Here is a 24,534-nt window from a genome sequence, read left to right as displayed (position 1 = left end):
ACCATATCATGGACTTTTTGTTTGCTTCATCACATCCTCAGATAAAAAGAAAAGAATGAGACATTGGTAACTGCTAGCGTGTTTTGAATCCACTGACTAAATATGACATGTTCTTTATTTGGGTAGAAACGGCGAGACTGAGACTTGCAACATGTTGGTTGATGGCTAAGACATGTTGAACGTTGAGCCGCTGAAGAGATCCTGTCAGCCAAAACCGGGTAAGCTTGTGATACGGCGGGCTACGACATCATACGACAAACAGTGTCCTTCCCGCAAACGCTTTGACGACAACAAGTTGTGGCAACGTCTGATGTTGTTTAGTTCCTCTTCTCTTTACTCTTGTCTCTTGTCTCCCCGCATCCGTGTCTAAGCGAGGGTTCGCTTATGCAGTTTGCTTGGAAAAAGCAATCACAATCATGACCAACAGAACGATGAGGGGAAAGTCCCGCTATAGGGAATAACAATTTTATTATCCGAGCTGTCATAATACCTTTAAATGGTCAAAGCAAGTTTGTTGCCTTGTTGTGGGCCGAGGCTCTGTATCATGTCTTATCGTTTTGACTGATTGTCTCCTCTGAAGCCACCAGCGGAGGTGGTTGATGATGCAAGAGCCTTTTCTTTTCAACCCATCAAAGATCAACCGAAGCGTATGAGATTGTCAGGTCAAATCTATATCATTCATTCACCTGTAGCTGGGGAGAACTGTAACGTAAATCATCGTCTCACCTTTGAGTTCCTTCAGCCGCGTCTTGGCCGTTGCGGGTAAAAAACAAGGATATCAGTCAACCGCCCTACACTCACAATTCATCGTTACACATCCTCAGACGGGCTTGGACTGTGTGTGATTCATGCAACCAGTGTTCCCCATGGATCATGATCCCAGTAATCAACCTTGGTATGCAGAGACTCGACCAACAACGCGGGTCGGACCAGTGAACCAGGTTAGCAATTTTAAACCGCATTAAAAAATGACAGATCATAAGATAGTCGTCAACGGGAATTATTCCGGTAGCCGTAATGCACTTCTGATGTTTTCTCTTTTCGATCGACTGCTACGTTCAGAGATAAGAGTTTGGAAGTCATGTCTTGCTTATCCCCGCAACTCGAATGATTCATATCTCCCTTCTCAAGTATAACTCGAGGCGAGGAAACAACACTTGGTAAACTTATACAAAAGGGTCAACCTATTATTTATCCATCACAGCTCAAAATGGGCTCAATAGTGTATTCAACAGACTCCATCATCGCCATCCTTGATGGCGTCCACCCAAACAAATTCGGCGGCGATGAAGTTGAGCGTCTGCGAGTTCGCGCAGCTGCTCGTCGTCTCTTAGCAAGAGTCGAATCACCATACGAGCGAGCTTGGGGCTTCTGTTTTGAGCATCCCGCTGTCTTTGCTGCTCTACAGACTTGTATCGATCTGGGTGTCTGGAAGGCCTGGACCGAGGTTGGTGGTGGCAAGAAGACCATTCATGATTTGGTGGCCCTGTCAGGTCAGGGTGTCGATACTAATTTGCTTCGTGAGTTCCTTTCTGTCTGCAATAAACCTTATTCTGATATACTTCAGGACGCCTGTTTCGCTTGCTGGCGGCCTTTAATGTTGTTGAAGAAACAGACCAAGACACGTTCAAGCCAACACCATTCTCATACGCTATAGGCGATGAATCCACCAAAGTCCGAGCATCACTGGAAGCAGCGTAAGCATTGTCTCACTGATATGTTCCCTCTTGTTGTCTAACTATGTTCAGAAGCCAGCATTACATCGCAGCCGGTCAAAGCCTCCCCAAATACCTCGCCAAAATAGGTTACAGGGAACCCACTTCAGCTGACGACGGCAACTACGTACAAAGCGATCCACAAGGTCTCAACTTCTTTGGCAGACTCCAAAAGAGTCCGGAGTATTATGAAACCTTTACTGGACACATGGAGGCTTGGACTGCGTGGAAGACGCCCTGGACTAAGATCTATGACCTCGGCAAGTTAATTGATGGTGCTGACCTTAGCAAACCTTTTGTTGTCGACGTGGGCGGTAACACTGGGATTGATATTTCTCATGTTCTTAGAGCGATACCTGACTTACCTGCTGGAGCGTTGATTCTTCAGGACCTTCCCGAGATTATTCAAAAGGTTCATGTTGATCGCAAGATTAAGGCGCAGGTTCATGACTTTTTCAAACCTCAACCCACGATAAGTAAGCTGGTTCACCCAGCTCAATGATACAGATGATTGACAAGTTACAGGGAGCCGTGTATACTTCATGCATGCTGTTTTACACGACTGGCCTGATGCTGAAGCTACACAGATTCTTCATCATACGAAAAATGCCATGACCAAGGGCTACTCAAAGCTTTTCATATATGATATCGTTCTGCCGCAAAAAGGAGCAAGCATCAGTCAGGCTACCATGGATGTTCAGATGATGTCTCTGCTCTCGTCGTCGGAGCGAACCAAGAGTCAATGGGAGAATCTGTTGCATGGCGCTGGGTTTCACATTGTCAAGTTTTGGTCAGATCCACAACAATATGAGATGTTGATTGAGGCTGAGATCGCTTAGTACATGATATTGAATTATCAAGGACTATTGAATACAGTAAAATGAACGATGGCAATGTGATTACAGTCTTGTTTTTGTTTCAACTATTATCAAGATGCACTTCAAATATTGAGAGAAAGTTTATATAACCCAGCAAAGATAACATTAAAAACTATTAAGAGACGCATATATATAGTAAATATTAATAGCTAATCAATTGCTTTATGTAAGTTAAATCGACACAACAAATAAGCCAACAACACAAACCTAGCAAATGGTTGAGTCTAAGAAAATACACCATAAATAGACAGCAATTCACGCGTCATCTTCATCCTCCATACCTTCACGAAGAATCTTGACCTGCTTCTTAATCTCAACCCAAAGCTCCAGTTTGCTAAGGTCACCTTCCTCTTGTGTCACTCCAGATACTTTACCATCGCTCACCAAGACCCAGTTCTCCTCGCAGTTGGCCTTTGTTGGCTTTTCTTTGGACCGCCCAGCGATAGCCAGAAGCGCCGCCACAAATGCCTCCTGGATGTATGCAAAGCTAAACTTGTCTGTAATCTCAGCAATGGCTTTGCATAGTTCATCTGGGAACTCAATTTCCTTGTTGGATTTGAGCTTTTTCTGCCAAAAGCGGCAATATGCCTCTCGTTGTTCTAGGTTAGGATCGGGGAAATAATACTTTCGGTCGAATCGAGAAGGACGTTTCTACACAATTAGTCAGTGGTAATCTTTAGATACACAGAGATACTTACCGCAATTCCGGGGTCCAAAAGATCCAAGTGGTTGGTGCTGGCAATGATGAATATGCCGTCATTCTCTTTGAGACCGTCAATCTCGTTCAAGAAGTAGCTCCTCACTATGGGCGTGACAAGGGAATCAATATCTTCGAAGACTAGGTAGCAAGGTGCAAATTCCCTAGCCTTTTCAAAAATGACGTGGAGAGAGTACTGAGGCCCCATGTACGATTCCAAGCTGCGTACGTAGACAGTGGGAACTGTCGGGTTCCTGTCTGCCAGCATATGCATAGTGGCTTTGATACTGATGGTCTTGCCATTTCCAGGAGGTCCATGGTAGATGAGTCCCCGCTTCCATGGTACGCCGAGATTCTTGTACGTCTGCTTGGACTCAAAGAAAGAGACGTGGTCGTTGATGAGCTGCTCCTTCATGTCTGGATCCAAGATGACGGCATCCCAGGTCGACTTTTGTGCACTCTTCCAGAGCTCTCTATCCTTTTCGAAGTTGCCCTGATCAAACACCCATACTTCATCATGGAGGTCACTTGCCCAAGAGCCGGTGGCAAGGACAAGCTGTTCAGCTTTGTGGATATTGGCTGTGAGGATGTAGAAATTCTTCACGTGTGGGTAGGCATCCGCGCCATCACGGCCGTCGACCAAGTAGACAACAAATTCCTGACCTTCCCATTGGTAGAGGAACTTGCCAAAGACGACCTGTGCGCCAAGCTGTCCTTTGTTGCCGTCCATTCGACGAGCTGGTGCAAGGTAGACGGTCGTTTCCAGGGACGAAGGAAATTCGCCGTTGTCATGGATGACATTGAAAGTGGCGTGACCAGCACCGGCATAAGCCAGCAGATCACACTGGTAATCCGGGACCACAATGAGTTCAAGCCCAGGATATTGTTTCTTCAGAGCAGCAGTAAAGATGGAATCGGTGTTGATTCGTTTGGCGGTGGAGTGCTCAAAGTATGAGCCGGTGGCACGATCGCCGTGGCCTCTCGAAGACTCGGATATAGTTCTCGATTTGCCTGATGTACCATTTCTGCGGGGGAGGACAGACGAGGCCATGGTTGGTGTTGAATGCCTTGGAGAGGCTGACATGGATCAATTGTCTTGTCTATCTTGGTGCTATATGTCGCTTTATTTTTTTTGATAAGAACAATTGTTCAAGACGCCAGATAAATGACTTGCTAGAAATAATTGCCTAGAGATAAAGAGGGGAAGCTTGCATGACGATGCGGCGTCTACTTGCTAGAGTGATCTGCAATTGGATGGTTGGACTTGGAAACTGCATTCTTATACGAAGGCCTAAACTGGAAATGGCCGAAACATGGCACCCCTGTTCTGTTGTTTGTTTGTGAACATGTTTCCGAAGATCCCGGGGAACATCGTGTTCTCTTGTGTTGCAAACAAACAAAGAGAGTTCAAGGCGTGTCACTATAGCTAGTCATCGATTTATAATGGTGATCAATAATCATCTATTTCCATAGCAATGATGGTAAAATGAGTGGGAGACAAATGAGACGTAAGCTATTGTTGCATTAGTTGTTTAGAGCCGAGGCTTTGAAAGGAAAAAGAGAAAAGAAGGACAAAGCAAACTGTGAGACAAAGAATAAATAAAAAGATCAACAAGACGTTCGAAATATCCATTATTTCGCATAACCCCAGAAGCATACAATCGATCCGGTCATTGAATATCATTACCAGGTAATCGACGCAATCTTGTTCACATAGTCGCTTTTCCTCTGCAGAATCAAGTTCTCGGCAATCCATCTGCCAGCATCTTCTCTCGAGATAGTGTATCCAATTTCTTGACTCTCTCGTCCAGTCTTGGGGTCCTCAACACCCACTCGAACAGGAGTCTCGCTTTTGCCATTGACCAACAAACTGGCTCGGACTATACAAAAGTCTTCACCGCTTCCAGCCAGTTTCTCTTCCATGGCAATTTTGTCTTGGTGGGGTACTTTCAAGGCGTAGCCGTATATCAAGAACAAGGCCAGAGGATAATCCCGGCCAAAGCGAGACGTGCCAGTTGTGCTGAGGGCCACGATGAGTGGCCTTCCAGTGGCGCCTTTGCTTCGAAGTTGTGCGACACATTCGAGAACAACATTCATGCCGACTTGGCAGACTTTGGGGTCATCGAGGGTCATCTTCAACAGGACAGGCTTGGCACCGACTGAGAAGAGGATCTCGTCGACTATGTTGCCGTCCTTTTTGAGTAAGCAACTGCTCACAGCCTTTTCATCATAAACATTTCCTTCGATGAGATCAAGAAGATTGTCATGTTCTGCGCGAAGGGTGTCCAGCTTGGCGGGAACTCGGCAAAGGGCGATGCAGTGGTGACCAGCACCCATAGTCTCTTTAAGAGCTGAGAGTCCGATGCCGGTACTAGCGCCAAAGAAGGCGACTGTCTTGGATGAACTTGACATGATGTTGGATTCGATGTTGTGAGACTGAAAGAATGATTGATGATGGAGTGCTGAGACTGTCTGCTGCCTAGACAGAGTTGCTTATCTGACAGATGCCGATAAATTACCGCTAGTGTTCTTCAAAAGGAAATGAGATCTTAGGTAGTGTAGAAACTTGCCATTTTGGGACAGCCGATTAGCCTATATGTAAATAGACGGACTTGAAGTGCACGCTTACCTCGACAGAGAGTGAATCGGCTGGATTATAAATCAGACTTGAACAGTAATTCCAGACGCAATAGATTCATTAAGTCAAGAAGTTGAGTTTCCCATAGCTTTGGTATATCTCAACATGACATTAATGGTAGAGTAGTAGAATGAGGGGAAATACAAGAAGCCAGGATGAATGGATGAATCCTTCGTTATTAACCTTCCTTTTCTAGACGCTAGAATGGACATTTCTGACCTGTTCGAGGTATCTCATCGTTTCTAGATACCTTCGGGGAGGCGTCTATCATACTATATCAGTGTCGATAGAGGATACGTCCAAGAGGCTGTCGATGGAACTCCGTTTAATTTCGAGGACTCGGCAATGACTTTAAAGTTTTATTGTAACCCTGTTTACTCCGCGTGCCTATCCTTGATGGCTTCGCTACCTTGTAAATCCAATAATTTCCTTGTGGTTCGAAACAGTTACCGTATTGCACTATAAAGCCTCGAAGGATTCACTGCGACGCTATTATCCTTGTCAGGTGAACAATTTCAGCCTTACAGCTCGTGACGATAAGCGCTTAGATAACGAACCCCTGTCCGTCTTGACTTGTTGCATCTCTAGTGGCATCACATCCAGCTAAGCCTCGTGGCTTTTACAACAACAAACAAGCTGCCTCTCTCATTTTCCGAGTACTTATTCTTGACTCAATCTCCAATGTCGGATGCATAATTATCACTACACATAACTATATACAATACACACACGCAATGGAAACTCAACAACAGCAATTGCCATACCGAGGAGCTCCGTTCCCTTCAAAATGGCGTCGAAATCATCCACGATCTAAAAATGGCTGCATGACTTGCCGATCAAAACGTAAGAAATGTGATGAAGCAAAGCCAGTCTGCGGAGGTTGTGTTCGCACCAAACAAGAGTGTGTCTGGCCCACTCCAAACGGAGACCAAGCAGATAGACAGCTCGCCTCGCATACTGAGGGTGTCTTGGAAAGCCACTTTTCTCAGCTCGATCCTAGTACCTGCATGGTTCTAGCAGTTTCACAAGACACCACTTCGTCTTTTTCCATTCGGGTGGCGCCTACATATGGAAACCTGGCCTATCTAAGCGACGATTCGAAACCACTTTATCAGCAGTACCTGGATACGACCGCTGAAATGCTCACACGCGGACCGAGCGAATGTGGAAACCCTTTTGTCAACTATCTACTTCCGTTGGCTTTCAGCAATGAGCTTGTTATGCATTGTGTACTTGCTATTGGAGGAGGCCATCTCTTGGTTAACAATTCGAAAGCTCGGGGTTTGGAAGTGGCCACAAGAGGTCACTATGCAAAGGTCTTGACCGGTTTACAGACATTACTGTCTTATGAAATAGGCCAGGTAACTCCAGGCATGGTTAAGCAGACTACATCAACTAGAACTTCACAAATCTTGTTGATTCTGCAATTACTCTGTATCTACGATGTAAGGCATCCATTACTACAAGGTCCGACACCTACTGACTCTATCTAGCACATCCAAGGCAACACACGAGGTGCAATCTATCTCCACCTCAAAGCCAGTCGCGAGTACATCACTACGCTCACATCATCATGCCAACCCTATGATGAGCTTGCGTATTTGCGAGGATTCCTCTTGGAAATGTACGCATACCACGCAATGAAATTAGCACTCTCTCCCCGAAACATGCTTCGTCAAGAACATGTCGAGATTGATCCCTCTGTACATTCACTCGAAATTCTTGATGGATACAAATCAAGAGGGTTTCTCCTCGGTTTTGGTCAATCGTTATTCGAGATGATACCTCAGATCCACCAACTAGTCGAAGCGCGCCGGGAAGAAGAAATGCTTGGCTTGGTAGAATCTGCGACCCTGAGAAAGCAATACGAGTATCTCGTAGCAAAGCTGGATGCATTTGACCCAAGTGTAGAAGATCTCGGTAGTCTTCTTCCCAGTCAAGATCGCTCTGATGCAACAATGATCTACCAAAACGCTCTCATCGTATATCTGCACTCTGCCTTTTGCACGAATATACTTTCAGACGTCAGTTTGTCAATCGATATCGATGAGAGGATCATCAAGACAATGCCTGCTTTCATTACTCTTTTTCTTGGAGACTCACCTTATCGCCGTATGCTCCTCTGGCCCGGCGTTATCATGGCTTCCTGTGCGCAGCGTGAGCAGCATCTTAGAGTTTTCCGAGCAGGATTGGTCGGTAGAGCCAAGCGTACGCCTGGCGCTATCAAGACAGGAGCACGGATAGTGGAGTTACTCTGGAACGATCCAGATCCACGAGCCTTTGGACCAAGAGGATTGTCATATATCATGACAAAACATGATATCAGTTTTGGGTTGTGCTAGAAGGACATGAGATGTAGCCGGTAGAAACACAATGTACGATGCACAAAACATATTGCTTCTATATAAATCAAATGTACAATCCTATCAAGCCGCTCATGTTCGGAATTTGTGTGCTCCTCCATCCAATTCATATAAAAAATGAGACTGCCCTTGTATCTCTGCGGGCATTGGTTTTGATCCTGCCATCTCTTGAGGAGGACACCATGTTGGGAACTCTCTCTTGTCATCCCGTACATGGACGACAGACGGAGGTGATTTCTCCTCTGCCCTGCCTTTCCTCCTTTGTCTCAAGACGAAGAATACTCCAAGACAGATCACTGCCACTCCAACTACACCGCCAGCTACTGCTCCACCAATGATAGCTGCCGAGGGGGCTGACGATGATTCCGACTCATCTGTTGGGTCCTCCTCTTCCTCCTTTGGGCTTGCGCTGGCCGTCGGCTGTACTATACCAGCGGCATCTTTACCACATTTATCTGCAGTGTCTTGATCAAAGACTTTTACCAACTTGCTTCTTTGAGTAGGGTTGCCCTGCCAGAGAGTGAATGTTCCTGCATCGTGGTTTACCATAAGGTATGCCGCGGTAAGAAAATATCGACCCAGAGTAGCAGGTTGATGTGCAACGCCATTCATGAGAAGCTCCTTTGTCTTTGACTTGGTGACTCTAGCGCCACTTCTATCAATGTCGACGAATGGAACTATATACTGGTCATTCGGTACCCTGACTTGCAGACCCGAGTCGAGATGAAATGTGATGTCGCCATCAAATCTGGTCTGTTAGCTTCGGTTTCTTACTAGCAATTGACAAGTAACTTACGCGTCATCGGCATCAAATAGACGAGCTGACCAGTGGAGTCCATATGAGGTTCCGGTATGGTTGATTCCAGTCACCTCTTCAAATCTAGAGACGTATGCACCTGGTGCCTCGAGCAGAAGCTGTCTGTGAGGGACTATGCAACATGGCAGAGCTGTGTTGGACGGGAAGATACTCTCATCAGATCCATCGCGGAAGTTGACTCTGATGTCAGATACAGTAATCTCCATCCCGGTCCAACAGCCTGCAGTGCCTGTATAATCGTCATAGACAAGCGGCGCCGTATAATTCTTCCCAATCACCTTTTCCTCGTCATATCCTCCCAGCACCAGTGAACCATCAATGGGGGTTTTCACCCACATTCTTCCCCAGAAGATAGACCATACTCTTGAACTGATTTTGCCTGCCTCTTTGAGGGCATTGAGATATGTTGAGTTGGAACCCAGACCGAGGGGATGGAGCATTGTATAGCCCGCATCCCACTTAAGGCGTGGTATGCCAATTGGAAGATCCTCGACTGGTGGTGCTCCCCCAAGTGTGATGTTATCGGTCCCGGCAAGGCTAGTTGAGACAAGCCTCTTGATTCCTGATTCCGCACCTTGGAATGCTATCTCGCTTGTCGAACCTCCTGCATCTCCAATATCGCTAGCCTTTGTAAAGGAATTCGATTTGGCCTCGTCGTAAAGTCCACCTCTTCTGATTTCACATATTCGATCATTCCATATAACCGTTTTTGTCGCAGCAAGGTTGGTTATCGTAGATCCAGGTGTTGTTCAACTCTCTATATTGGAAGTCAGCAAGTCAGTCCTGCGGTTATCATCTGGCTCTTTCACATACGCCCATGGTAAGAGCACAATGTTTTGACTCGGTGAGCCAATAGTTGCTGGGATTCCTTTCATCAGAGAGTTTTTGACATTGGGAAGAACTTGTACGTCGCGGAAAGGAAGGGACAAAGGCTCTGTGTCGCAATGTGAGGCACAGTTTGCAGCCACGGCAAATAACAAAGACAACAATCGACGCATCATGAACTTGGTTCCCAAAGGAAAGGAATTGTTTGGAGTAAAATTTGTGTCGAGGGAATATCAATCCCCTTTCTCGTTTACCGCCAGTCTAACCAGACACAACCAACAACTTAGATCTATATTTACAGCTTTTTGTTGACAACACAGAACCAACAGCATAAATATATCTATTTTCAAGGTTATGTTTAGAGTCATTAGAGGTAGAAATCTAGGAATAGCTTAGTCTCTAGTTTCAACAGGGATACTTAGACATAGGTCAGCCAACATCGTCTCATCATTGGCTACTTCGTTTGGGGCTGCTCCGCGATGGCGGCTAAACTCATTTGGCTGATGCAATCTCTCTTCGTTCCCTTCTTTTCGTTTATTAGTTAGCGGCAACATCAGTGTCTCCAACTCTTGTTGCCAACTTGTCGATAGCGTTTGGCCTGATTCTTCACCATACCCTCATTCTCTACGCCATGATCTGCCGCGTTGGACCAGTCTCTCTATCCTCGCGTAAAGCGCTGGTCGCTATAGTTCTCTTTGTCTTTCTCTTCTGGCATTTATCAGGCGTCTCCAAGTCAACCCCAAAGCTACATCTACAATTCGTGCCAAGCACATTTGACTGGTCAACCTTGCGCCAATTTCATCCTCCAACGTCTATCAAGCCTCTGCCAACAGAAAAACCTCACAAGCTGCCTCGTGTCCAGGCTGATTCAAGCAGATTCCGTCAAACCTCAAGCACGCAGATCCGCCAAAAGGCTGTTCGCGATGAATTTCTTCGCAGTTATAGGTCGTACAAGAAGTATGCCTGGATGAAGGATGAATTGACGCCTCTTACTGCCCAAGGCAAAGACACCTTTGGAGGATGGGCAGCAACGTTGGTGGATTCTCTGGACACGCTCTGGATTATGGGTCTCCACGAAGAGTTCGGCGAGGCTGCCCAAGCGGCTGTGACCCTTGACTGGGGAAAACCTCATGAAGGTGCTGTCAATTTATTCGAAACAACAATTCGTCACCTCGGTGGTCTTCTTGGTGCCTACGAATTAAGTCACGAGAAGGTGTTACTTCAGAAAGCTATTGAGCTGGGAGAAATGCTTTATGTTGCGTTTGACACGCCTAACAGGCTGCCTGGCTTCTGGCTCAACTTTGAAGATGCCAGGAAAGGAAAGCAGATCGCGGGTGTCCATGATCCTTCTGCGTCGCCTAGTTCCTTGGTCATGGAGTTTACCAAGCTGTCGATGCTAACAGGCGATCCCAAATTTTACGATGCCACAGATCGTGTGACGCAATTTCTTGTCAAGGTCCAGAACAGCACCCTCCTACCGGGCATGTGGCCTGTTAGCCTCGACTTTCAGAACGAGCAGGCTCATGATAACACATTCTCTCTTGGAGCTCTAGCTGACTCGTTGTATGAGTATCTGCCCAAGATGCACGCACTTCTTGGAGGCGTGGATGAGAATTATCCCATCATGTACCGCACCGCTATGGATGTGGTGAAGAAGCACTTGCTGTACCGACCTATGCTGCCAGATCAAGATGATGTCTTGTTCTCTGGCGACGTTCGTGTCAATGACAAGATTGAGCTGAGTACCGAGAGCCAGCATCTTACCTGTTTTACTGGAGGTATGTTTGCCCTTGGTGGCAAGCTTTTGGGTATCGAAGAGCATGTCAAGATTGGAGAAAGACTTGCCCGCGGTTGCGGCTGGGCATACAAAGTATTCCCTACCGGAATGATGCCTGAGATCTTCAACCTCCTGGCCTGTCCGAGTCTAGAACCGTGTGTGTACGATAAGGAGCGCTGGAACCCTCCAAGGGATGACATTCCGTCAGGTTTTCGACATGCCCGAGACCCGAGATATCTCCTCCGTCCAGAAGCTATCGAGAGCATCTTTATCATGTACCGCATCACAGCCGATCCGATCTGGCAGGATGTGGCTTGGGACATGTTCCAGGCGATTGTTCGTTACACAGCCACTCCACTTGGCAACGCAGCTATTGAGGATGTTGTCAATGTGGATACGAAGCAAACAGATTCTATGGAAAGTTTCTGGTTGTCAGAGACACTCAAGTACTATTATCTCATATTTTCACCGCCTGACCTCATCAGCTTGGATCAATATGTTTTAAACACGGAAGCTCATCCTTTCAGGCGGCCAAGTTAGTTAAATATCTGATACTGTAGATTTTATGTTGTATATTTGATCTCGTTCACAAAATTGACCCAAGGTATTGAAAATGTGTTTCTGTGTCTTCTAAGGCTTTGTGAACTATATGTCGTTCGAAGTAACACAAACACAAGTTTAGCAATTTACTACAAATATTCTGGGTTGAATACTAAATAGCACTTACAGTCTACAACATATATTTGCCCCTTGTGTAACATATAACTGACAACGCACTTCACAGCTGATCTTAGTGCTTGCTTGTGTAACAAACCGTCAGCTTACAATGCTACCCTAAATGCCCCTTACAGCAAGAGCTCGTGTTTAAGTCGGGCCGAATGGACGCTAACTGTTTTCTATACGGGGGCCCAAGAACAATTGCGGGGATGAACAGGGGCCAGGGCGACTGTCATCTCATTTCTTCAACTCGTTCGTGCCTTTTGAATCCTACCAGACTCATCTCCATCCTTGACTTTCAATGCATAACTAAACATACCTCATCAAAACTCATGGAAACTAACACGACAAAACCTGCTCCAGCGCAAGCTCCTCCCAGAAATGAACCGCCACCACCAACAGAAGAATCTACAACATGTCGCGAATGTCGGCGCCGCAAAGTCAAATGCGACGGTGTCATGCCCGTCTGCACCATCTGTCGAAAGTACAGGCGTCACTGTTTATACGACAAGCATAGTAGAACTAGGCTGACAAGAAGGTATACTACATATGCGCCATGCCGATCAACGGCTCGGTTTCACTCAGCGCTAGCCACTGACACTGACACTCACACATAGACAACTCACCCTCTTGGAAGAACGTCTGGAAAAAGCTGAAACTGTCCTTCGACGCCACTACACCGACAGTCAAATTGCAGAGATGCTGGAAGAGTCCAAAGAAGGACTACTAGCTCAAAGTAAAGCTCAGAGTAAAGCACAGGAACCCGCACCACAAGTACAAGAGCCAACGCCAGCACAAACCCCAGGGTTAGTCAGCCTGCCTGCTACCACTGCAGACAATCTCATGCAACTACCAACTCCCACTACAGACCCTGGCTTTTACTTGGCAGGCCAATCCAACATAGCGAACCTAACTGCGGATCCTTTCCTTCTGGCACCCATCGGCGAACTGGAAGCGAGTGCTGGACTATGGGCTGGTTCACAAGACGCCGCGTTTGAATTTGCCCCAGCCACGGCCGATGACTTTGAATGGAACGAGCAGGAAACATCCTGGGGAACCTATGATCCAGCCAGCTGGTCTATAACAAATCACGTTGATGGAAACCCATCACAAGCTATCATGGACGGCATGGCTTCCCTGACCATCGGTGACCAGAAGAGAGGATACTATGGAGCTGCGTCCGGATCCGCTCTCTTACGACAGATCCTATCAGCCCGCCCCGACGGCGAAGAGGTCGACAACGACGTTGCACTCCACGAGATTGAATCTCTATTCCAGCAGCACTCAGATCACTCGCAGTGGTTCCGCTCACAAGCCATGCTGACCAGAGTCGCTGTCGAAAATCTCATCGACGCATTCTTCGTCTTTTACCATCCCACATTCCCTATCGTCCACGAGCCCACCTTCAGAGCCCAGTACGCAGGGACACTTCCTTGCGCCAACAAAGGCCACTGGAATACCCTCGCAAATATCCTTGCGGCGCTGGGATCCTTTGCGAGCAGTAACGTGGCCGACGCAACCGACCTTCCCATCTTCCAGGCAGCGCAAAAAAGCTTGTTTTCAAACTATCTCGAAGTTGGGAATCTCACCCTTGTGCAGGCGTTTAGTCTATCGTCGAATTATATGCAAAAAAGGAATAAGCCCAATACCGGGTTCAACTATGGCGGGCTAGCTATCAGACTGGCTATCGGCTTGGGTCTTCATAAAGATTTGGAAGGGAATAGTTTGTCGCCTTTGCAAAGTGAGACGAGGCGTAGGATATGGTGGTGTTTATGTGTGCTCGATGTGGGCGCTACGATTACCTATGGAAGACCACTGAACTGGCCTCAGGCTGGTGTCGAGACAGCGTTCCCTCAAAACATACATGAAAAGGTTAGTATATATCACAACACAACAAGTTCAACTACTAACATCTCCAGGACCTCACCCACGACTCAACCCACTGTCCACCAGAAGTCGACGGCATAACCATGTACACTTACATCAGAGTCCAATCAGCCTACCATCTCAGCACGATGACAGTCTACAACCGTCTCATAACCAGCCCCTTCCCATCAGCAACAGAGCTCATCACTCTAGACGACGTATGCATCGGCTCTTGGCTAGCGCAAGTACCATACTACTACCGTACAGTTCCACCACCAGACTCTGAATATGGTCTTGGTATGGGTATTTCAGAGTGGCGGTACAGAAACCTTCGTATTGTCATGTACCGGCCCTTCTTGGTCAGATGGGCAAGGTCATCGGCACAAAACACTCAGCAGAATTTAACCAGCAGTGAGAACCTAGCAGTGTTTAGATGTCTCGACGCGGCCAAGGAGTCTGTTATGCACATTCAAAGTTACTGGACATCTCGCTCGCATTCGAGATTGGCTGCTTTCTACATTCTGTATGTCCCCCCTAAATCTTGTCATTGTAACAGTCAGCTAACTAAACAGGTACTTCTTGTTCCATGCCACTTTGATCCCTGTCCACTGCCTCCGACAAAACCCCCATCACGCTCTCGCTCCCGACTGGCGCTCGCAGATCCAAGCTTCCCTTGCCGTCATGGGTGGCATGGCTGAGCTCAACCCCAACAGCTCCAAGTGTCGCGACATCACGCTCAAGCTTTGCTGGCCACATTTGAACGGGGATGGTACGCGTACTTACTGCGAAAACCCATCATTTATGCCAAACGTAGCAGAGAATGAAGCTGCGTCCATCATCAGCGGTTACAACACATGGTGCGAGTCCATGTCCAATGCTGGAATATCGGTACCGACATATGAATGGGCGGACGATAATGATTCAGCTTTGGGTTTCTTCTAATTTCCTTTGGATAATCATGGTCAATAATTCGTCTATAATGCTAAATAGATGTACACGTTGGATATAAACAAGTGAACAAGTCACTGTCAAAAGAAAGAATTGAGCTACAGTGAAAGTAATATTAGATCGTGTTGTACATTAGAATTGAATCCAGATTGCGACAAATAGCGACAGTCCATCCCAAGTTGCTATCCTTGCAATAAGGTAGAAAGACATCAATTTGTTACAAAAATCCCTTTGTCATGCGGAAAAAAGAGAAGCCAAACTCTTACACCAAACGGCACAGTCCATCGACACACACACAAATATCCAGAGACGTGCATAGATCGAGGTTGGCTACGCAGTCTTCTCGCGCGTCGCAATTAACCGCGTCAACACAAACACCTGCCTGGCAAGTTTGCCCACTTCCGCACTGCCCGTCTGATGTACATGTATCCATCTGACTTGAGTCGGGGCCGCAGATACCACTGAGACAAAGACAAAGACCAAGCGCACACAGCGGGTTGACTGATAAGAGGCAGTCAACAGCGTCGCTACATGGGTCATTGCCTCCGCTGCCAGTGCTCGGAGTTGTCGCACGGCAGACACCTGACGAACATGTCTCGCCTGCCACGGTACAGTCCGAGTCAATGGAACATGATACAGACGTGTTGTCGCCTGTATCGCTCGGGCCAGTTGTTGGGGCAGAGGTAGTGCCAGTCGTAAAAGTTGAAAACGCGGTGTTGGTGCTGGAAACTCGCTCGCAGAGCAAGTCGACGCAGACGAATATACCCAAAATCCCGGGACTAAGCGAGGCGGCGCACTCGTCATCGGAAGTGCATGCGACATTGTTGGCATCATTCGCAGAAGAGACTCCGGTGGCCGAGGTGATAGGCGCTGTCGTTGTCGCTGTCTTTTCGCAAATGAGATCAATGCAAGCATACACACCTAATGCGCTGGCTCCAATAGCAGCTACACAGTCTTGGTCTGTTGAACAGTCTATTGCATCAGTGGTTGTAGAGCCGCTATTTGATCCTGCGCTCTGCCCTCCACCAGTTGAGCCAGCACCGTCGGTTCCGCCGTTATTCGAGCTCGGGTTGACAAGAACACACACCGCGTTCAGACATATACACAGATTGAGTCCACCGACTATGCATAGTGATGAATCAGTAAAACAGTCGTCAGATGTGGAACAGGGTACTGTATTGCCTGTTACACCTCCGCCGGGAGTTGCTGTATTATCCGTGCCGTCGGCAGATTGAGTGCTGCTGGGGGTTGTGTCTTGGATACAGACAGCGTTGACGCAGGTGCAAAGGTTCAATAGACCGTCAAGGCATAACCCGACGTTTGCCAAACAGTCGTTATCATTAGAGCATGATGTGACCTCGGCGCCATTTGTCTCTGTACCAGAGTCCGTGTCTTGGGTTTGTGATGCAGAATTGCCATCGGGGTCATTGGTAGGAACACAAACAGCGTCGACACAGGCGCAAATGTTCAATACCCCACTGAGACATAGACCAGCATTTACAACGCAGTCATCATCCTCACTGCAACTTGTGGGTTCGGTGTCATCAGTCGGTGCAGAACCATCTGAGGTCTGAGTCTGGGAAGCCGCATCGGTTGCTGACGCAGTAATACTGCTCGAAGCAGTTCCCAAAACGCAGACAGTATCAACACAAGCGCAAAGGTTCAGCGAACCATCAAGACACAGTGCAACATTGGCCACACAATCAGAGTCTTCAGCACATGTTGTAGGGTCTGAGCCATCCGTGGGCTCAGGGTTGCCCGCGTCCTGTGTCTGGGATGTTGTGGGACTAGCGGAAAGTGTTGAAGCAGTATCGGGATCGGTGGTTTGGACGCAGACACCATTTATACAACCACATATGTTGATTCCTGCAACAACACAAAGGTCAACATTAAGAACACAGTCGCTATCCTCTGAGCAGGGCGTCTGGGTTCCATCAGTAGGTGAAGTACCGGGGTCGGTGACTGTTGATGACTGTCCAGTAGTTGACTCTGCGTCAGTTGGATCAGCTCCAGTTGGCTCAGCATCAGTCGTCTCAGCATCAGTCGTCTCAGCATCAGTCGTCTCAGCATCAGTCGTCTCAGCGCCAGCTGTTTGAGCACCAGTTGGCTCAGTGCTGCTTGACCCAGTGCCAGTTAGCTCAGCATCAGAGGATCCAGTCGTTTCAGCTCCCTGATCTGTGCTGCTGGAGGAACTACTAATGTCGGGATCTGGCTGGCATACAGAATTTAGGCAAATGCAAGCTGTATCGGAGAGGGCGCACAGCCCGGTAGAAAGTCCGATGCAGTCCTCGTCCATCGTACAAGGGATGGGGCCAGTCTCGGAGGGCAGATTGCTGCTTGTGGTTGTTTGGTCTTCAGGATCTGTGCCATCCACTGTAGAAGTAGGTACGGATCCATCTGTTCCAGATGTCTGAGTTGACGAGTCATCTCCGCCGCCAGTGACCGTGGATGAGGATTCCAAACTGCTACCGTCGCCATCGATGTTTGTAGTCGACGAGTCACTTTCTCCGGAATCTGGTCTACTTGATGGATTTCCCTGAAGGCTTCCAGTAATTCCGGTACTAGTAGTAGTTGTTTCTGTAGATGAGGTCGATGAGGTAGATGAAGTCGTTGAAGTCGATGAAGTTATTGAAGTTGTTGAAGTTGGGCCGGGGTTGATGATAGGTGCACCTTCGGATAGGATAGAACTTTGTGCAGTACCGTCTGTGGGATCTGTTGTCCCCGAACCATCACCCCCGGATGGGGATGCGCCATCTGACTCTTCAGGTCCAGAATCCGCTGATGTGCTAGAAGTTCCCAGATCGCTTGCCTCAGTGTTGCCATCACCGCCTGAACCATTCCCTTCGGGCTCTCCCGTCAGGTCAGGCGATGATGCAGTCTGTGAGGCATTACCTCCAGCGCCACCATCTTCAGTGCTGTCGCCTCCAGAACCAGAACCAGAACTAGAACTAGAACCAGGACCAGAACTAGAACCAGAACCGGAGCCATTGCCAGCGGGTGAACCGGTACTCGGGTCTGTCCCAGAGTTGTCGCCATTTCCATCTGTCCCGCTGCCTGAGCCGGATCCTGCATCTGGGTCGGTACCAGCATTGTCGTCGCCGCTACTGCCAGAACCAGACCCATTGCCCGAAGACGATCCTGTCGAACCATCTCCCGAATCAGAGCCTGAGCCAGAGCCTGAATTTGCTCCAGATCCGTCGCCGCTGTTCGACCCGTCACCGGTGTTGCCACTGGTACCACCATCAGTAGCAGAGTCGTCGCCTGAGCCATTTCCTGAGGCTGAACCATTGGCAGAGTTTGATCCGCCACCAGATCCATTGTCACCACCTGATCCAGAGCCTGTTCCTGATGATGAGCCAGCTCCGGAGCTTCCAGTGTCTCCTCCTGAGCCTTGTCCTTGCGCACTACCAGTTTGTGGCTCCGGATCTTCAGCGCCGCTACCTCCTTGGCCCGCATCTGCGTTGTCGTTGGCTCCATCACCAGATGAAGAACTACCACCATTGCTGCCGGTATTTTCACTGTCCGAACCGCTTCCCTGGGAATTGGAAGAGCCTTCAGAACCGCTATTACCGATAGCGACACACGCTCCATTCTGGCAAGTTTCTCCGGTGGCGCAAGACACGTTTTTGCAGCTAGCCAAAGCATCGTTTTGTGTGCATACATTGCCCAAGCAAACCTCATCACTGCCGCAGACATCACCACCACAGGAAGATGGATCACCTAGTGCTACACAGGAGTTCTGTATACAAGTGTAGTTGAGTGGACAATTGGCCCCTGATGTACCGCAATTTACTGCTCCAGTCGTAGAGACACACTCGTTGTTGATGCAGGAAAAGCCTGGCTGACAGGCTGTCGCTTGACGCTTCAACAAGCGAAGAAGACGACTGGTTGCAGCACCGCAAGAACTTGGGCTCTGAACTGTAGAGCACTGTCCGTTGATGCATACAGAATTGCCGGTACATGCTGGATTGCAGGAAGGTATAGAGGCACCCTGGCCGTTGTTTGCACCATTCTGTCCATTGCTACCAGAGCTAGAGCCAGAACTTGGAGCATCAGCACCTGCAGCGCCGTCGGAGCTTCCCCCGGTGCCTCCCTGGGTTTGTCCCGAAGTCGCGTCATTGCCAGCTGATGAGTCTCCTGAAGAGCTTCCGCCGGCATCTTGGGCCGGAGACCGTCCGTCCTGGTTCGCAGAGTCATCACCTCCACTGGAAGAGGTCTCCTGGTCTGCTGAGGCTTGGGAAGATCCACCATCTTCATCGCTCGAGTTGCCACTAGTTCCTCCTGTAGAGCTGTCGTTTCCATTCTGGGCTCCTCCAGGAGTGCGCGCTCCAGGACCTCCCGTCCCAGAACCACAAGCGACTCTTTGAGTGTTCGTTTGATCAACCAAATTGCTGATGCATTGGCCAGAGATGCACACCTGGCCGCCCTTGCACGGTGATGAGCTATCACCGCATTTTGAGAGGTCGATCGAGATGGATATCGGTAAACATTTGTCTTCCGAGCAATAGGAACCAGGGTCGCACCCCTTTTGAGAGGAACCGCAACTCTTTGTTTCCGCCTCCGCGGTGATGTTCAAAGATCGACATTTCCCGGAAACGCAAAGTTGACCGGCGGTGCAGTTCTTTGAAGAGCCCTCACCGCAGTTGTAGGTGTCGGCGGAGATGGAGATCTGGCGACAGAACCCGCCACGACATGAGGCGCCGAACGGACATTCGCTAGTCTTTTTACAGGACTGGACTTTGGTCCCGAGGGTAAAGGGGACACAGATTCCATCGAGACACCAGCTTCCTGAGCTGCATGTTTGGTTGGAAGCCCCGCAAGACGTTGGGTCTGAGCCGATGTCGATCTTCTGACATCTTTCATTGACGCACAGAGATCCTGGACCACATGCTGTACTATTGCTGCCACACCGACGAGGGTTGGTCATCACCTCGATAGGAGCGCAGCTGCCACCGTCACACCACTGACCAGGCTGACAGGCAGCAGTACAGCTCTGTGAGGCTGACCCAGTATCGAGGGAGTAACATCCACCAGCGACACAAAGATGACCAGGCTTGCATGAGTTACCACGCTTTCCACAATTTTGAGGGTCTAGTTCGATAGTGACAGTGTTGCAAGTTCCCCAACTACACACACCAGGTAGGGGACAGCCTCCAGCATATAGCATACCGGTACGCTGGGCTTCACATGGGGCAGAACGGGTTGGTGTTGGACTGATGACAAAGATTGCGGCCACTATGGCTCGCCAGCTCATTCTATGAGCCATGTTTGAATTGGTTGTTGGAATTGGTAGTGATCGGCCTGATGATCCGGGGTATCGATGAGATGATCCGCAAGCTATATATTTGAATTATATCCTGATAGTGAGGAGCTCCAGATATTCAGTTCCATTGGCTTAGCACTACGACATCCCTATCACAGAGACTAGAATGTCGTCATGAAACCTCTATAAGTTCGAGGAAAACTTGTGTAGTACTGCACCATGAATCAAAGTTTAATCGTCCAAACTTTACCAACAGTTTGTGATATATCACAACTGATCTCATCAGAGACCACCATTAACATAGGAATGTTCAAATTACCATTCTGGATACGATCAAGCAACCAGCTCGTTAAGTTAATGATGTAGGTCAGTGAACGTCGGGTATAGCCTCAACCGATGGCCCGTTTGGGTTGCAGATCCTTAGTCATATTGGATTTCGGGTAAACCTTGTGCTCCTCCTCTACCATGTTGACATAGCTCAACATATCTTTGGCCCCTGCTGTCAGTCGAAATCAAGTCTAGTCCCGTTTATCGGCCCGGACAAAGCCTTAAGCCTCGCTTTCACAGCATGGTGGTCTAGGGAGAGACCTGAAGATCCTTAAGAAACAAATAATTTGCGTCGATCGCCGTGACTAAGGAATGTCAGTAAACCGGGGATGGCTCAAAATGGGGCTAGTCTGTGCCTCGATTCCCAACGTTTGCTGTCAATTATTTTGGGGATGTTGCTGTTTTCAGTAGGAAAACGGTCAAGCTAGTGCTCGAAACGATACGGCTGTGGGGTTATGATTGCGGCCCGGTTTGGTATGTGAGAGGCTTGCAGATTTCAATGGTATTTATTACCAGGGTGCAGTTGCTCATTGTTTGTTGCTTGCTTGTTCAAAGTCAAGATGCTTGAAGTTGCCTGGGAGGAGGTTCAGCTCATTTGCACATCATTTGCGGCTATGCGTTTAACAAGAGATGATATTCGCTACAGCACTTGCCATGCATGACTGTCATGTAGATTAGTTACATGTGATTAGCTTCATCTTGTAATCTCCAGCTCGTGAGTCAATCTCTAGATTCCCGCTTTATCTTGCATCCGTGCGTAAAATGACCATCTTGACAAGATAGCGCGATGGGACTCTTCACTTTGCTAAGTTTGGAACGACATCAACGGCTTTTGGGCAGTATGAACGAATTCCTGTTGATTGGTCTTGAGCAACACATTTTGTCCAACGGCGTTTTTTAGCGCTGCTATTAGCGAAAAGGGAAGAATGGACAAAGGCAGTAAATATGTTCCTGGCCTGAGGTGTATATCTCATGTCATTGTCCCCTGACACCTTTTCCGGATCTTGTTCCCGGTGGCTTCGGCTTGGCGCAGCCTCAAAACAGGGGTCTATATTTCTCTCCTCAGAAAGCATCACACACATTGCACTGTCACATACGACAACCTGGTCATGAATTCGACATGTAGCCTGGGTTTCTCAACAGTATCTACAAAGTAGCCGTGAAGGGAATAAAGATAGCCGATCCATGCCTCTCAGAAAGGGGCAAGGCTGGGTCAACGTGGATGATCAAACTTTACGCCTTACCCCACGAGCACATGATTCCCCTGTCATGATGGACAGGCACAGAAAGTTACCTGTCAGGAGGATAAAATCAGACCATTAATTTGACTAGTCATATTTACACAAAACGCCATTGCCGTCTTGAGCATAGACCAAGAGCCTCATCAAGATACACATCACTCCCAATGTCACCTCGTACCTTGCACCAATGGATCATCAGTGACAGGTGATACTCTTCGCTTAATCCTGTTACGCCAATGGTCCTCCCAAAATATAGGGAGTTCTTAGTTGCACATCATCTCTCATGTTGTTGGATGGCGCATGGAAGCTAGCCATTGATAGCGGCAAAGTCTATCACCCACCTAGTACCTATTTGATCTCACTTTAAGACGTTTGCGAATATTAGACTTACCAATACTATATACAGCAGATATGGATTGTGTGATGCACCACTGCCTCGGAAACTAGAGATTCCGTTAGCTGTTAGCTGTCAGCGGAACTGGCTTGCGGTGACTGGAATTCAGTGACGTACCTTTAATTGGCTCGTTGACTCAACGCTGATCAACTGTCAATCAGGCCAAGACATGGACATTTTAAACTCAACACTATTTCCGGGTTCACGGTTAACCGCAACATTTTGAGATTCGCCTAACACGACGCCGGGCTATCAGAGCCGTTCCTCCAACGCATCTTCCAATGAACTATAGTTTTATATGCGTCTAAAACATATAGCTATACACTGGGTTGTTGCATCATCTAGCTACAATATTCTTATTCAATGAGCCAACAATCACAACGCGTGCTTTCACAGTCCTTATACATTCAACCACAATGATTGAGATTTCAGCCTCTTGGCTGAGATGCACATCTGCTTCAAGCCATTGAGGCATTGAACCCTAAGAATCGATGTGACCCATCCCATAGTAGACTGTTCCAATACCGTAGATAGTTGGCCGTTCCTCAGTCACAAGGGAAACATTGCAGGAATTGAATTCAGCACGAAATAATGACATATACTCTGTTAGGCTTTCCAGCAATGTTACTAGTCCAGCTACAGTATTGGCGATGCACATCGAGCCGATCACCCGAACACTCTACATAAATTATTGGAAAGATTTCCATGTCGTCCAGTGACCAGGAAATCCCAACACAGCTATTCCATGTTCTTGGTTTTGCCACTGATATCACACTCCACGATCAACTTAAACTGCTCAGTTCAAGAACGATATTATCGATAATAAAGTCGCTTGGTTATGAATTCTACACAAATATTCTTTCATAATGACTTGCCAAGCAACGGAGATCTTGTTAAAAATATATATATATATATATATCAAATGGCACTAAGGGGTCATTCATGATCTCATGACAGTAGTAAAAAAGACAAAAGAGAATCTCCGGTGCGGGGAATCGAACCCCGCTCGCCGCGGATTTCTCAAGATGAAAACGCGGTATGCTAACCGATACACCACACCGGATGTTTGATGCTGAAGTGAGTGCAAATAGCTCTTATATTCATGGTCTGTTTAGCACCCACGCTACCACTGACTTCCTCCACAACTTTTTGCCCATAATGACAACTCCTTGCTGGATGCATACCGATAAAATTTAGAATGGTTCCACAAGGAAAATAACATCATTGCTGAGAGTTCTTGTACTCCAGTAACAACACACTGCAGGCTTCTCGTATTCTCTCTCCCGCCTCATAAGACTTGGTACATGCTGGAAGTGAACATGGTGAAATCATCCTATGAATCCCTCCCGTAGTATTTGACAAATCTATTTCGTACGCGTTCACAAGCTTCCACGTGACTCTCCAAGAGCAACAAAGCCATTTCGTCGTCATTGAAGCCCGGGTTCTCGTGCTTTGGACGTTCTGTATTTTCAGACATGTTGGTATCTTCAGATGCCTTGGCATTCTCTGAAGTCTTGGTATTGTCTGAGGGTTTGGTATTTTCTGGAGGTTTGGTATCAGTTTCCATGTTGATTTTCTTTATTGATTGGATGTTTTCGATACTCTCAGGCCTCTTCAAAGTATTTTCTGTGACTTTGGAATGTTCGTTGTTCTCATCAGTGTCATCTGTTGTAGTGGACTTGTCTGATGGCGACGACTGATGCTGCGATTCCAGATCACTCTGCGCCTCCGGGCTTCTGGTTCTCAACGGCAAAGAATGGGCGTGTTCATCGCTCCTGCCACTGGATTTCGAAGGTAACGGCATTGCAGAAATGGTAAAATGTACTGTGAAAGGGTACAAAATTCGGATAACCACTAATGAAGTGATGTTGGCTTGGAGCAGGCGTTTGTGATTTGCTGGGGTTTTGAGGTGTAAAGACAAAGAAAAAGGACAGGCTCCGTGGCACAGATACCTTGTTTTTATGGGATAGCAGAATACAGTTTAGTTAGGCAGGAGGAAGAAAAGGTTGCTGTGCGTACAGCTCAGCAGAAGCTCCTTCTATAGGTAACTCTCATCATAGAGTTCAGT

At 47.7% G+C, this 24,534-nt stretch overlaps 9 protein-coding genes and 1 non-coding gene across 10 annotated transcripts; 4 read left to right on the top strand and 6 right to left on the bottom strand.

Annotated features, from left to right (window-relative positions):
• Positions 1-1,210: 1,210 nt before the first annotated feature.
• Positions 1,211-2,217, top strand: FGSG_05792 (uncharacterized protein; the record flags this gene model as incomplete). Its single annotated transcript, XM_011326082.1, has 3 exons — positions 1,211-1,520; positions 1,616-1,697; positions 1,749-2,217. The coding sequence occupies 3 exons, from the start codon at positions 1,211-1,213 to the stop codon at positions 2,215-2,217; spliced, it is 861 nt and encodes a 286-aa protein (XP_011324384.1).
• A 631-nt stretch (positions 2,218-2,848) lies between these two features.
• Positions 2,849-4,341, bottom strand: FGSG_05791 (uncharacterized protein; the record flags this gene model as incomplete). Its single annotated transcript, XM_011326081.1, has 2 exons — positions 2,849-3,244; positions 3,292-4,341. The coding sequence occupies 2 exons, from the start codon at positions 4,339-4,341 to the stop codon at positions 2,849-2,851; spliced, it is 1,446 nt and encodes a 481-aa protein (XP_011324383.1).
• A 632-nt stretch (positions 4,342-4,973) lies between these two features.
• FGSG_05790 (uncharacterized protein) lies at positions 4,974-5,702 on the bottom strand (the record flags this gene model as incomplete). Its single annotated transcript, XM_011326080.1, has 1 exon — positions 4,974-5,702. The coding sequence occupies one exon, from the start codon at positions 5,700-5,702 to the stop codon at positions 4,974-4,976; it is 729 nt and encodes a 242-aa protein (XP_011324382.1).
• Positions 5,703-6,662: 960 nt separating this feature from the next.
• On the top strand, positions 6,663-8,270 carry FGSG_05789 (uncharacterized protein; the record flags this gene model as incomplete). The annotated part of the gene is made up of 2 exons (XM_011326079.1): positions 6,663-7,373; positions 7,422-8,270. 2 exons carry the CDS (start codon positions 6,663-6,665, stop codon positions 8,268-8,270), a joined length of 1,560 nt encoding a protein of 519 aa, XP_011324381.1.
• Positions 8,271-8,363: 93 nt separating this feature from the next.
• On the bottom strand, positions 8,364-10,106 carry FGSG_05788 (uncharacterized protein; the record flags this gene model as incomplete). Its single annotated transcript, XM_011326078.1, has 3 exons — positions 8,364-9,039; positions 9,088-9,780; positions 9,922-10,106. 3 exons carry the CDS (start codon positions 10,104-10,106, stop codon positions 8,364-8,366), a joined length of 1,554 nt encoding a protein of 517 aa, XP_011324380.1.
• A 458-nt stretch (positions 10,107-10,564) lies between these two features.
• On the top strand, positions 10,565-12,250 carry FGSG_12814 (uncharacterized protein; the record flags this gene model as incomplete). The annotated part of the gene is made up of 1 exon (XM_011326077.1): positions 10,565-12,250. One exon carries the CDS (start codon positions 10,565-10,567, stop codon positions 12,248-12,250), a length of 1,686 nt encoding a protein of 561 aa, XP_011324379.1.
• A 1,296-nt stretch (positions 12,251-13,546) lies between these two features.
• On the top strand, positions 13,547-14,446 carry FGSG_12813 (uncharacterized protein; the record flags this gene model as incomplete). The annotated part of the gene is made up of 2 exons (XM_011326076.1): positions 13,547-14,299; positions 14,426-14,446. 2 exons carry the CDS (start codon positions 13,547-13,549, stop codon positions 14,444-14,446), a joined length of 774 nt encoding a protein of 257 aa, XP_011324378.1.
• Positions 14,447-18,097: 3,651 nt separating this feature from the next.
• On the bottom strand, positions 18,098-18,718 carry FGSG_05786 (uncharacterized protein; the record flags this gene model as incomplete). The annotated part of the gene is made up of 1 exon (XM_011326075.1): positions 18,098-18,718. The coding sequence occupies one exon, from the start codon at positions 18,716-18,718 to the stop codon at positions 18,098-18,100; it is 621 nt and encodes a 206-aa protein (XP_011324377.1).
• Positions 18,719-23,446: 4,728 nt separating this feature from the next.
• Positions 23,447-23,529, bottom strand: FGSG_20645. The gene has a single exon. It is a non-coding gene; the product is annotated as a tRNA-Glu (tRNA).
• A 225-nt stretch (positions 23,530-23,754) lies between these two features.
• Positions 23,755-24,270, bottom strand: FGSG_05785 (uncharacterized protein; the record flags this gene model as incomplete). The annotated part of the gene is made up of 2 exons (XM_011326074.1): positions 23,755-23,799; positions 23,842-24,270. The coding sequence occupies 2 exons, from the start codon at positions 24,268-24,270 to the stop codon at positions 23,755-23,757; spliced, it is 474 nt and encodes a 157-aa protein (XP_011324376.1).
• Positions 24,271-24,534: the final 264 nt, after the last annotated feature.

The sequence above is a fragment of the Fusarium graminearum genome, chromosome 3, assembly GCF_000240135.3.
Source record: "Fusarium graminearum PH-1 chromosome 3, whole genome shotgun sequence".
In the NCBI taxonomy this organism is placed as follows: Eukaryota; Fungi; Ascomycota; class Sordariomycetes; order Hypocreales; family Nectriaceae; genus Fusarium; species Fusarium graminearum.
The sequence above is the reverse complement of the archived record's forward strand: the minus strand, read 5'-3'. Positions and strand labels throughout refer to the sequence as shown.